This window comes from Salvia splendens, chromosome 13, assembly GCF_004379255.2.
Source record: "Salvia splendens isolate huo1 chromosome 13, SspV2, whole genome shotgun sequence".
In the NCBI taxonomy this organism is placed as follows: Eukaryota; Viridiplantae; Streptophyta; class Magnoliopsida; order Lamiales; family Lamiaceae; genus Salvia; species Salvia splendens.
The window spans coordinates 7,311,244-7,322,847 of NC_056044.1; the positions used below are offsets into that span (position 1 = coordinate 7,311,244).

General features: G+C 46.8%; 1 protein-coding gene and 1 pseudogene across 1 annotated transcript; both read left to right on the forward strand.

Moving 5' to 3' along the window:
- Nucleotides 1-1,512: 1,512 nt before the first annotated feature.
- On the forward strand, nucleotides 1,513-2,354 carry LOC121761819. Its single transcript, XM_042157496.1, has 2 exons — nucleotides 1,513-1,733; nucleotides 1,897-2,354. Exons 1-2 carry the CDS (start codon nucleotides 1,584-1,586, stop codon nucleotides 2,125-2,127), a joined length of 381 nt encoding a protein of 126 aa, XP_042013430.1. The 5' UTR covers nucleotides 1,513-1,583; the 3' UTR covers nucleotides 2,128-2,354.
- A 6,088-nt stretch (nucleotides 2,355-8,442) lies between these two features.
- Nucleotides 8,443-11,027, forward strand: LOC121760420 (annotated as a pseudogene).
- Nucleotides 11,028-11,604: the final 577 nt, after the last annotated feature.

Genomic DNA, 11,604 nt, shown 5'->3' on the forward strand with positions numbered 1-11,604 from the left:
TGTCAGGTCTGTAGGGTACCAGCATGAAAAACAAAGGACAAAAGCAAAAAGTAACTAAAAAGTAATGGTGGTCCCAAACTTGGACGTGGATGTTATCTTCTTCAACAAGAATGCAAAAAATCAAACAAACTCAGATTCCATGGTTAACATTTGCAGATCAACAACTTCATAAATCAGATCCACAATTAACTCACTAAAATTTAAAGATTAAGCGAGTGAAATCAAGAACTACACATACTGGACGACATGCAAGGTGGCAGCAACTTAAATCTAAACAGCAACTTAGCTAACAATCTAAACAGCAACTTAGCTAACAATCTCGGATTAAGCAACTCCAAATGAAATCATGCTTTCAACACTTGAAAATTACCGCAACAACTAGATCTAATCTACCTAGGCAGAATGAAACAGATTCAAACCGAAAGAGATGCATAAAAACAACTTCATTGCATAAAACGTTTGGATCACAACAAAACACTTCAAAATGATAGCAAGTACTGAAAATGCAACAGATCCAACGAAACGATAACAAGTAAAGATTAACTAGGAAAGCGAGTAAAGATTGTTTTGCCACTCCGGGCGATGAAACTGCTACGACTACGAAATAAACTGGCTGGAACGATGGAAGGCGATTCTCCGATGGAACTTCAGGTGACCATGGCTGTGGCGAGGAATTAGAAGATTTTGGATTATGCTGAAGGAACTGATCTACCGAGAGAGAATACTCTAACTAAGTGTGAATGTCGATGATGATCCCCTCTCAAAGTGGCTTCCTTTTATAGGGAGGCCCGCCTTTGATTTTTAGGGTAGACTCTCTTCGTGAAATTACTCTTCTGCCCTTGGTTGATCCTTCCTAGCAATCTTTCTTCTCCATCTCGAGCCTTTTTAGCATGCATCCTGGTCAGTATTGCACCCTTCTGGCGCTCTGTTCACCTGAGTTATCCGACCCCTTTCGTACTGACTGGTACCCTTTCCTGCACACTTTAGCAACTGTTTTGCAGATATAATCCAATTAAGCACGTTATACTGACCAGTAACCAAGGCCTAGAATGCGACTTATCACAAGCCATCTCCTTCAACCCGCTTGATCAAGTCATCGGCTGATGGCTTGATCAAGCTAATCTTCTTCTCATGCATCAATGGCTTGATCGATGACTTGATCAAACTAATCTCTTTCTCATGCATCGATGACTTGATCGATGATTTGATCAAGCTAATCTCCTTCTCATGCATCGATTGTTTGATCAAGCCAATCTTCTTCTCATGGATCTTAAGACTTCTAACAAGATTTTAAGAAATATAATAGAAAGTGAGTTGATAAATATAGTGGCATATATGTCCTACTTTTATATATTAATTTTATAATAAAATATAAGTAAGGATGAATTAGTGGAATGATAGGCCTACTACCAAAAATGCTAAAATTGAAAGGTGCCAAATTTTTTGGGATCGATAAAAATGCAATTAAGTGAAAAAATTTCAGGGAAAGGAAGGAGTATTAACAAAAAAATATACTACTACTTCAATTCCATGAAAAAACGGGTCAACATTAATAAAAGACGCGGATCCTTCTTCCGGGTCAAATGCAAACTCTGCTGCGCGTTTTTCTCTCCCTGTCTATCTTCTCTTCGAGTGCCCTACCCCCTCTCTCTCTACCCGAGCGCAATTTTCTTGGAAGAGACGATACCGCTATGCCCTGGCTGCTTCTCTACAATCTATTGATGGATAATCAGGTACTCGAAATTTCTTAACACGAGTTTCGTGTTTGATGAAAACCCAAAGTGAAGCTCTAAATTTTTTTGTTGAATTTCTTTGAAATTATGAAGTTCCGAATAATTTGTGTTCAACTTTTGAATTCAATTTGTTTCTTTGATCAAATTTGTGTTTTGTATCCAGTTTTTTAACGAGGGGCTTTGTTACGAATGCACCAAATCCTCTTCGATGGAGAACGTAGAGGAAGCAGCTGACGTGCAGAACGTAGAGGAGGAAGCGGCTGGCGAGAAGACGACGAGCGTGCCAGCCGAACGTGAGGAACCAGAGGCGGAAGTTCCATTGGCTGCGACGGCGTCGACCAGGATTCTGAGGCTGAGAGATAGGATAAAGCCTCCCAGCCGACTCCTTAGTTAAATTGAGTCTTTTTTGCTATTTAATTATTTTTGGTATTTATTTAGACAATTTGGTAATGTAATTTATTTTCTATTTTTTGCGTCGAGCGTTTTATAAGCTCCGTCGGGTTTTCTTTGTTGGTTCTTTCCCGACGTAGGATAGGTCGAACCAACCCTAGGGTCCCTAGATTATATAAAGGGCTATTCATTGTTCCGTCTTTTTTATCAATGAAGAATTATTTGCCCAACTTTCTTGCGTGACACTCTTGAGAACCTAGTCTCTGCCAACGAATAGAGTTCTTCGCGCCTGACGGAATTCAGCCGCTGACCTTCACGCCGAAGGCATCGGATTTGGGGTGTTATTTCAGTAAATTGGTCGGAGTCTTCACGTTAAGAGAGGAGTCTCTTAACAGGCTTTCTGTTTAGTATTCCGATTCAGTTAATTTTTACCAAAAAATTGCAGTTTATGTTGTGAGTAATATTTGAGAGGGGAATTGGAAATGAACGAGTGTAGACGTAGGCTTAATTCATCATGTTAGTTTATGCAATGAATGAATGTAGGTGTGTAGGATGGGGGCAGACCCTGATACTGTCAGCAACCACGGAGGATGAAAAATATACACACGCCGCAAAAAGGGGAAAGAGGTTGGAGGCGGCGAGGAAGAAGGGGAAACCGGCGCAGGGGTTTGAGGATGTTGAAGAAGTCAGCCATGCGAATCTGCAACAGTTCAACCGCTGCCCGACTTTCATGCAGTTCCTAGATTTATGCTTTTTAGTTGAGTATGATTAGTATAAATAAATGTATTTAGGAAGTTCTTATTATCTGGGAAAGATCATTGTAATTGGACGACTTGTGTCGTAGGCCTCTGCGGAGGAGGGTTCTCATTATTCATTTGCAATACGAGTGATCGATTCCAAACATTATTAGCCTCACGCTTTACATATTGTGATTTTCTGTGCACATCTCGTGCTCCCTACCTCTCCCCTCGTCTTCACTCCTAACAATTGGTGCGGTGAACAATGGTGAGTTCTAGGACGGACACGAGACTGGATGAACTGGAGAAGACGACGGGCGAATTGCACCAGACCAGCCTCTCGCTGGACGCCGCTGTGAAAGAGCTAAATGCTCAGTTTCGCCACACGGAAGAACAGATGGCAGCCATGCTTCACGAGATGCGCGAGGGCTTCGCCTCGCTGCAACTCAAGGACACAACCAACCCCGACGATGGATCGACCTCAGCGAATCACGCTTCGAAGGTCCCGTCCGCAGGGGGTTCGTCGGGGTCACCCATGCCCACGTTTGACAGCTCAGAGGCCCTCGCTTGGCTGGCGCGGTCTGAGCAATACTTTTTGATCGCAGGGACCGCTCCCGAGGATCGGGTGGGCTTGGCAATGGTGGCGCTAGCAGGGCCGGCCCTCCCTTGGTACCAATTGCTGCGACTTCGAGTCCCGGATCTGACATGGGCTCGGTTCGCACGCGAGTTGATGAAACGCTTCGGAGGCACCGGGGCCTTGAACGAATATGAAGCTTTCGCGGCAGTCAGACACACTGGATCGTTGGCTGAGTTTGTGGCAGCATTCGAGGCGCGTCTCGCGCAAGTGCCGGACATTTCGTCCCAACAATATCTGGGTTTTTTCATGGCTGCGCTCCGCCCGGAGGTGCGTCTACAAATGAAGGCCGCCAAGATCACGACCTATGAAGACGCGGTCGAAATGGCTCTAGACCTCGACATCATGGCATCGGCCCAACCTCCGCGGCCTGCACCCTCTCAACCCACGGTCCAGACGCACGCCTACCAGAGCCACTCCAATCGCTCAGCCACGAAAGGGTATTCTCCGAACCCCTCGTACTCGACAGCCTCGTCGAAACCAGTCTCCAAACGTTTTCGGAATGTGTCTCCGGAGGAATATAGGCGGCATATCGCGGCAGGGACCTGCGTCAAGTGCGGCTTAAAGTTTGGGCCAGCCCACCGATGCCCACCGAGGACTCTCAACATCATGATTTGCGAAGACAATGAGGATTCAGTCGCGGACTCCGACCCCGACGAAGAGGAAGTGATGGAACCCGGGGCGGAGCCGCAACTGTCGGTGTTGTCCTTGAACGGGCTGGACACGGCAAACACGATGAAGCTCTTGGGGAAATCGCCTCCCACAGGGTTAAGGTAATGATCGATAGCGGAGCGAATTACTGCTTCATCTCCGAGCAGTGCGCCCAGCGGCTTGCGCTACCGGTCACACCGACCTCACCATACTCGGTGGTTCTGGGAGACGGCTCCACCCGGCAGGCTGCAGGAATGTGTAGGGACGTGTCCCTAGTATTGGCGAACGAGGAGTTTGTTGTATCATGCTATGTATTTCCCCTCCGGAACATCGACGTCATTTTGGGGGTCGCCTGGCTCGCATCTCTCGGCTATGTCCTGGCGAATTGGCAGCGCTCGTCAATGGACTTCAGAGTACAAGGTCGACCCGTCGCACTCAAGGGTGACCCGTCCCTCATGCGCCGGGCTTGTTCCACCCGCGACCTCCGCGGCCTAGAAGAGGGAGATTGTTGTTGGGTCCTTCGGGCAATGGAGAAGGCAGCAGCGGCAGAACCCTTTGGGCTCGACTCGAGCTTGTCCGCGGCGGCCAGGGCGCATCTCCTGGGATTGATTGGGGAGTTCCCAGACACCACAAGGGAACCCGCCGGTTTGCCTCCTCACCGCCGCACCGATCACAGGATTCCGCTCGTCCCAGGCACCAAACCGTTTTCCGTACGGCCCTACCGGTACAATCACCTGCAGAAGGACGAGATGGAGAAGCTCGTGGCCGAGATGCTAGTTTCCGGAGTCATCCAACCTAGCACCAGCCCGTTCTCGAGCCCGGTTCTCTTGGTACGCAAGAAGGATGGTTCGTGGCGTTTCTGCGTGGATTACAGGGAACTCAATAAGCATACTGTGCCGGACAAGTACCCTATCCCAGTGATACAGGAACTCCTGGACGAGTTACACGGAGCCAAGTGGTTTAGCAAAATCGATCTAAAGGCGGGATACCACCAGATTCGGGTAGCGGCGGCCGACATCCCGAAAACAGCCTTTCGCACTCACTCCGGCCACTACGAGTTCCTAGTGATGCCATTCGGCCTCACCAACGCTCCGGCCACCTTCCAGAGCCTGATGAACGAGATTTTCCGACCGGCCCTTCGGAAATTCGTCTTGGTCTTCTTTGACGACATCCTTGTCTACAGCGCCACATGGGCGGACCACATGCGCCACCTCCGAAGGGTCTTCGAGGTACTCCAAACGCACTCCCTCGTCGTCAACGCTAAGAAATGCCTGTTGGGCCGGACTAGCGTCGACTACCTCGGCCACATTGTGTCCTTCGACGGGGTAAGGATGGACCCGGCCAAGGTCTCGGCCGTCCTCCGCTGGCCCACGCCGACTTCCCTGAGGTGTGTACGCGGGTTCCTGGGCCTAACCGGGTACTACCGACGGTTTATCAAGGACTACGGCAAGATCGCCGCCCCGCTAACAGAGCTCCTAAAGAAACCGTTGACACCCCATCCCAAGCCGGTATGGGTCTGGCCCGAAGCGGCGGCATCCGCGTTCGAAGCCCTCAAAACAGCATTGACATCGGCTCCGTTGCTCAGGATGCCGGACTTCTCGAAGGAGTTTGTGATAGAGTGCGATGCGTCGGGCCGAGGCCTCGGGGCCGTGCTCATGCAGGACCGCCAGCCAGTGGCATACTTCAGCAAGACGCTATCCCCACGCTGGCTAGCCAAATCGGCATACGAGAAGGAACTCATGGCCCTCGTCCTCGCAATCCAACATTGGCGCCCCTACCTACTGGGCCGCCATTTCGTCGTCTACACAGACCAGCGTAGCTTACGGCAGCTACTAGCCCACCCTCTAGCTACACCGGCACAACAAAACTGGGCCGCCAAACTGTTGGGCTACGATTTCACCATTATTTACAAGGAAGGGAAACTAAATCGGGCCGCAGACGCCCTATCCCGCCGCAACGGCGACATGCTCCAGTTATCGGCGATTTCGATCCCCTCGTGGCCCGACTGGTCCTCGGTCCAAGCGACTCTCGCATCTGATCCGACGCTCGCAAGGATCAAGGCCACACTAGAGGCCGGCCAGCCAAGCTCCCCTCACTACGAGCTGATCCACGGGACCCTGTTCTACAAAGGCCGGATAGTCGTTCCACCCGGCTCGCCATGGATTCCGCGGCTGCTCGGCGAATTCCACGTCACGCCCACCGGCGGCCACTCAGGAGCCTACCGCACGTATCGCCGCATCGCCTCAAATGTGTACTGGCCCGGGATGGTGAAGCAGGTCACGAATTTCGTCGCGGCATGCGCGACTGCCAGCGACACAAATCTGAGACCAAGTCCCCGGCCGGCCTGCTCCAGCCATTGCCGATTCCGGAACGGATTTGGGAAGACATTAGTATGGACTTCGTGTCGGGGCTGCCTAGGGCGGGGGGTCTGGACTGCATTTTTGTCGTCATCGACCGCCTCTCCAAGTATGCTCATTTCATCGGCCTACGACACCCTTTCACGGCCCGGCAGGTCGCGGAGTCGTTCACGCACGAGGTGGTTCGCCTCCACGGCATTCCTCGGTCGATCGTCTCTGATCGCGGCCCGATTTTCCTCAGCTCATTCTGGAAGGAGTTGTTTCGAGCCACAGGAACCACGCTTAAGATGAGCTCCGCATACCACCCCGAGACCGATGGTCAAACGGAGGTACTCAACCGTTGCTTGCAAACATATTTGCGCTGTTTCTCCTCCGACCGGCCCAAACAATGGAACAAATGGCTGGGCTGGGCTGAATACTGCTACAACACGAGCACGCACTCGGCTTCGGGCATGACACCATTCGAGGCGGTGTACGGCCGACCCCCACCCACACTGCACGCTTTTCTGCCCGGGGAAATTCGGGCCCAATCCGTGCTAGATACCCTTCGCTCCCGCGATGAGATACTCAAGCTGCTGCGCCTTCACTTAGGGCGTGCCCAGGATCGCATGATGTCGGCCGCAAACAAGAGGCGGCGGGACATCGAGTTCAGTGTGGGGGATATGGTCTACTTGAAATTCCGGCCGCACCGTCAGTCCTCCCTGTTCAGTGGCCGTAACCGGAAGTTAGCACCCCGGTTCTTTGGGCCCTTTAGGATTGAGGCACGCATAGGCACGAGGGCTTATCGCCTAAAGCTTCCCGACGATGCCCGCATTCACCCGGTTTTCCACGTGTCGCTCCTCAAGCGAGCCATAGGGGACGCACCGGTGGAGGCCACGCTGCCTGATAGCCTGGTCGACGCCACGCCACCCTTCCTTCCGGATAAGGTGCTGGCACGCCGGACTGAGCACCGAGATAACGCTACTGTCGACCAGGTCCTCATCGGTTGGGTCGGCCTGGGGGATGACGAGGCAACGTGGATGGACGAGACAGACGTCCGCGGACAATTTCCTTTTTTCAGCCTTGCGGACAAGGCTGTTCCGACGGGGGAGGCAATTGATACGGTCAGCAACCACGGAGGATGGAAAGTATACACACGCCGCAAAAAGGGGAAAGAGGTTGGAGGCGGCGAGGAAGAAGGGGAAACCAGCGCAGGGGTTTGAGGATGTTGAAGAAGTCAGCCTTGCGAATCTGCAGCAGTTCAACCGCTGCCCGACCTTCATGCAGCTCCTAGATTTATGCTTTTTAGTTGAGTATGATTGGTATAAATAAATGTATTTAGGAAGTTCATTTTATCTGGGAAAGATCATTGTAATTGGACGACTTGAGTCGTAGGCCTCTGCGGAGGAGTGTTCTCATAAATTGTCTTGCAATACAAGTGATCGATTCCTTTCATTAATAGCCTCCCCCTTTACATATTACGATTTTGTGCACAACTCGTGCTCCCTTCCCCTCCCCTCGTCTTTCACTCCTATCAGACCCCCAATATATATTTCATTCAAATAGTATATTGTATTTGTTTAGAAATTAGAAATGGAGATTGAAGAATGAAACATGTAGCAGAATTGTACGTGTTGATGAAACACTACACATTGTCACACATATATAAAAAGTTATGAATATTAGTAGATGCTCAAGCTTATTATGTTCTTTGACGGAGACAAGATTAATGGGAGCAAAACTAATAAACTTAGAGCATAAAAAAGCTTTTCCCTTGCTGCCTGCTACACCTTTATCCAGGAGGTCTTAATTAGACACAAATGAAATAGGATTTTCGTATCCGTTGTTCTACCACCATAACTCAACCACATTGCAGAATGATAATTGGGCATCGTCAACTAGTCCTCATGTGGTGCCGCTGGACTGGATTGCCGGGCCGGGTTGAGAACTGCAGTCAAGAAATGCTGAATCCGACTACTTATCCATGTCGAGATGACAAGAGTCTATATGTTGATATTGCTAATGTTGGTAAAGGATACCAAGGGCAATCCAGGAAGGATAAGATGTGGGATCAATCAATCAAAAGCAGCAGCAGACAATGTAGATGTGGGATATATATCTCACCATGATGTGGATAAGATGAAGGCTTCCCATTTCCCAATCACCACGACACAACCTTTACTGTAGGAAACTGGAAGGTATACACACAACAAATCATTAATTCACATTATACTACATGAAAGTCCACTTGAATAATATATTTCAAAAAAATGCAATCTTCTAGATAGAAGAATTTGGAGACTGTAGGGATTAATTAGGACGAATGTAATACATGGTTTATAGTCTACACCATCCATATGCGAATAAGAGTCTCATTTCATTCTGTCACGAGTTTTAAGAAATAATAAAAAAAAGAAGGTGGAAGAAAGTGGAATATGGAACTCACTTGTATATATTAGTACTAGTTAATATGTGAATGAAATGAGTTAGTGAAATATGAGACATTTTTATCATTTATAGTAATTATGAATCGGGAATCCTATTTACGGACGGACTAACATAGAAAAATAGGATTCATATTCGCGAACGAACTGAAGGAGACAGGGAGTACATGTTAAATTTTATGCGTACAAAGTAATATGCCTAGCTAGTAACACAAACTGATTCAAAATAAGTGTACTAGAGAATTTTCAACTCCAATACTTAATGAGTGGAGACGGAAATTTATTTAAAATATCATACTCCCTCTGTTCGCTATTAAAAGTCCTATTTTTTAGTGGCACAAGTTTTAAGAAATGTGAAGAAAAATTAGTGAAATATAGGTCTCATTTGCATATACGTATTAATTTTAAATGAAACGTGAGTGAAATGAGTTAATTAATGGAATATGGAGCCCTATTACTCCCTCTGTCCCCAAAGAGTACGAACTTTGGGTTCGGCACGGGTTTTAATAAATAAGGGGAAAAGAAAGAGAGAAAGAGAGAAATGGTAGTGGAAATAATGTTAGTGGGGTTCATATTATTATAATGGTATAAGTTATAAATAAAATTATGTGTAGGGGTAGTATGTTGTTTGAAATTTTCAAAATTAGAAAGTTCATACTATTTAAGGACGGACGAAAAAGGAAATAGTTCATACTCTTTGGGGATGGGGGAGTACCATTTATAGTAAAAATGAATCAAGACTCTTATTCTTAGACAACTAAAGAGGGTGTACATTCTTTTATTATTAATCATCCAATACCACCACAATTTAAAAAAAGTCGCAACCAGTGGTGGGACCAATTAAAATTAGAAAATCAGTCAAAGGAAAAGCTGGCATTTGAAAAATATTGCAATACTAAATCAACAAGTACGTAGAAAAAATGACTCGGCCATGCAAAAGAACAAGTCTCGTTTTACGGCACTTCATCATTCAAATATTTTTCCCCTATGAATTGAGCTAATTAACAATCACTCCAAATCCAATCATCATTCATCCTAAATCACTAAGTATTCTTTCCTAACTTCGTGGAAACACTCAACATCATATGCATATACGAACACGATAAAGATTTCATCCAATCATTATTCTTATTATATTATTATTATTATTATTATTATTATTATTTTGCAACACTTGTTATACTCTTGGTCGTGCCATCCGATGCACAACTATCTTCGACGGTACATGCCCCGATGCACTGAGTACAATCCGGACCTCCATCCGGCAGGCCGTGTCGAGGGAGCAGAGGATGGCCGCGTCCCTTGTCCGCCTCCACTTCCACGACTGCTTCGTTCAGGTTAACATTCTCTCACTTTCATGATCATATGTTAGTAGCATATCGTTACGTGCAATGATAGACACAGAAAATAATAGTTATTAGGGATGTGATGGATCAATCCTATTGGAGAAAGAACTGCATTGCAGAATGCCAATTCTGTTAGAGGCTTCGAAGTGGTGGAAGCCGCGAAGCAGGCGGTGGAGGCGATATGCCCCTCATGCGCGGAAGTGCTGGCAGTGGCGGCGCGTGATGCAACGGTGGCTGCTGGAGGGCCGTCGTGGACAGTGAATCTAGGGAGGAGGGATTCCCCCGCCGCCGCCACTAGAGCGCTTGCTGAAAACGATCTTCCTAGGTCCACCAATCCTCTCTCAACCCTCATATCCAACTTAGCAAACAAAAACTTAAACGTGAGGGATTTGGTTGCTTTGTCAGGTAAAAATTTTGGGTTTTGATATTTACAATTTCAACATTTAATTTATAGTTGATTAATTGGAATGGAAATTTTGACAGGGTCTCACACGATTGGGCAAGCGCGATGCGTGAATATCCGGGACCGGATCTACGACAACGCGAGCATCGACCCTGACTTCGTGATCACACTGCGGCGCATCTTCCCTCAACCCGGCGGCGACCGTTGGATGGGGTAACTCCAACCGTCTTCGATAACAATTACTTTAGGAATCTGCGGAATGGGAGAGGCGCCGCCATGATCAAAATGGGGATATCGAACCATTAACTGGTGGAGCTGGGTTTATGAGAAGGACATGTGCTTCCAATAATTGATTATATACATATTAAAATTTAATGTTTTCGAAATTCGAATAATATCATAGAATGTGTGCTGTGATCATAACTCATGTTTGGTAATTGGTACTATATATGTCAAAGTGTATTCTCAGTTTTTCAATGATACGTCGCCTTTTATTTCACAATAGTTATTTGTTTATTATCATATTCAATCCAGAAATTGCCGCTATTCAGACTTATTAACCATTATCATGCATAATGTTTGCAATCATCTACTGTAGTAGTAACGTTTTCACTATTTCGTACAATCTTCATTTTTTACATAACCGTATTATTTGTATTCATCTATTTCTTCAATAAAATAGGTTAATTACATACAATAATTAAATAAAAATTAGTTTAATTGCGTGCAAAGTAAAACAAAAGTGTTTGACTATCAGAGAATGATGTTTAAAAGTAAAAGGGGTGAAGAACTATAGGAAGAAGATTTCTGGTTTATTTACTTGATGATTGAGAATACACGGTTGATACATTTTATAGCCATAGGAGTGTACCTATATAGTAAGCCTAGATTATAGGGATTCTAATATATTTTAGGAAGTAAATCATTTGC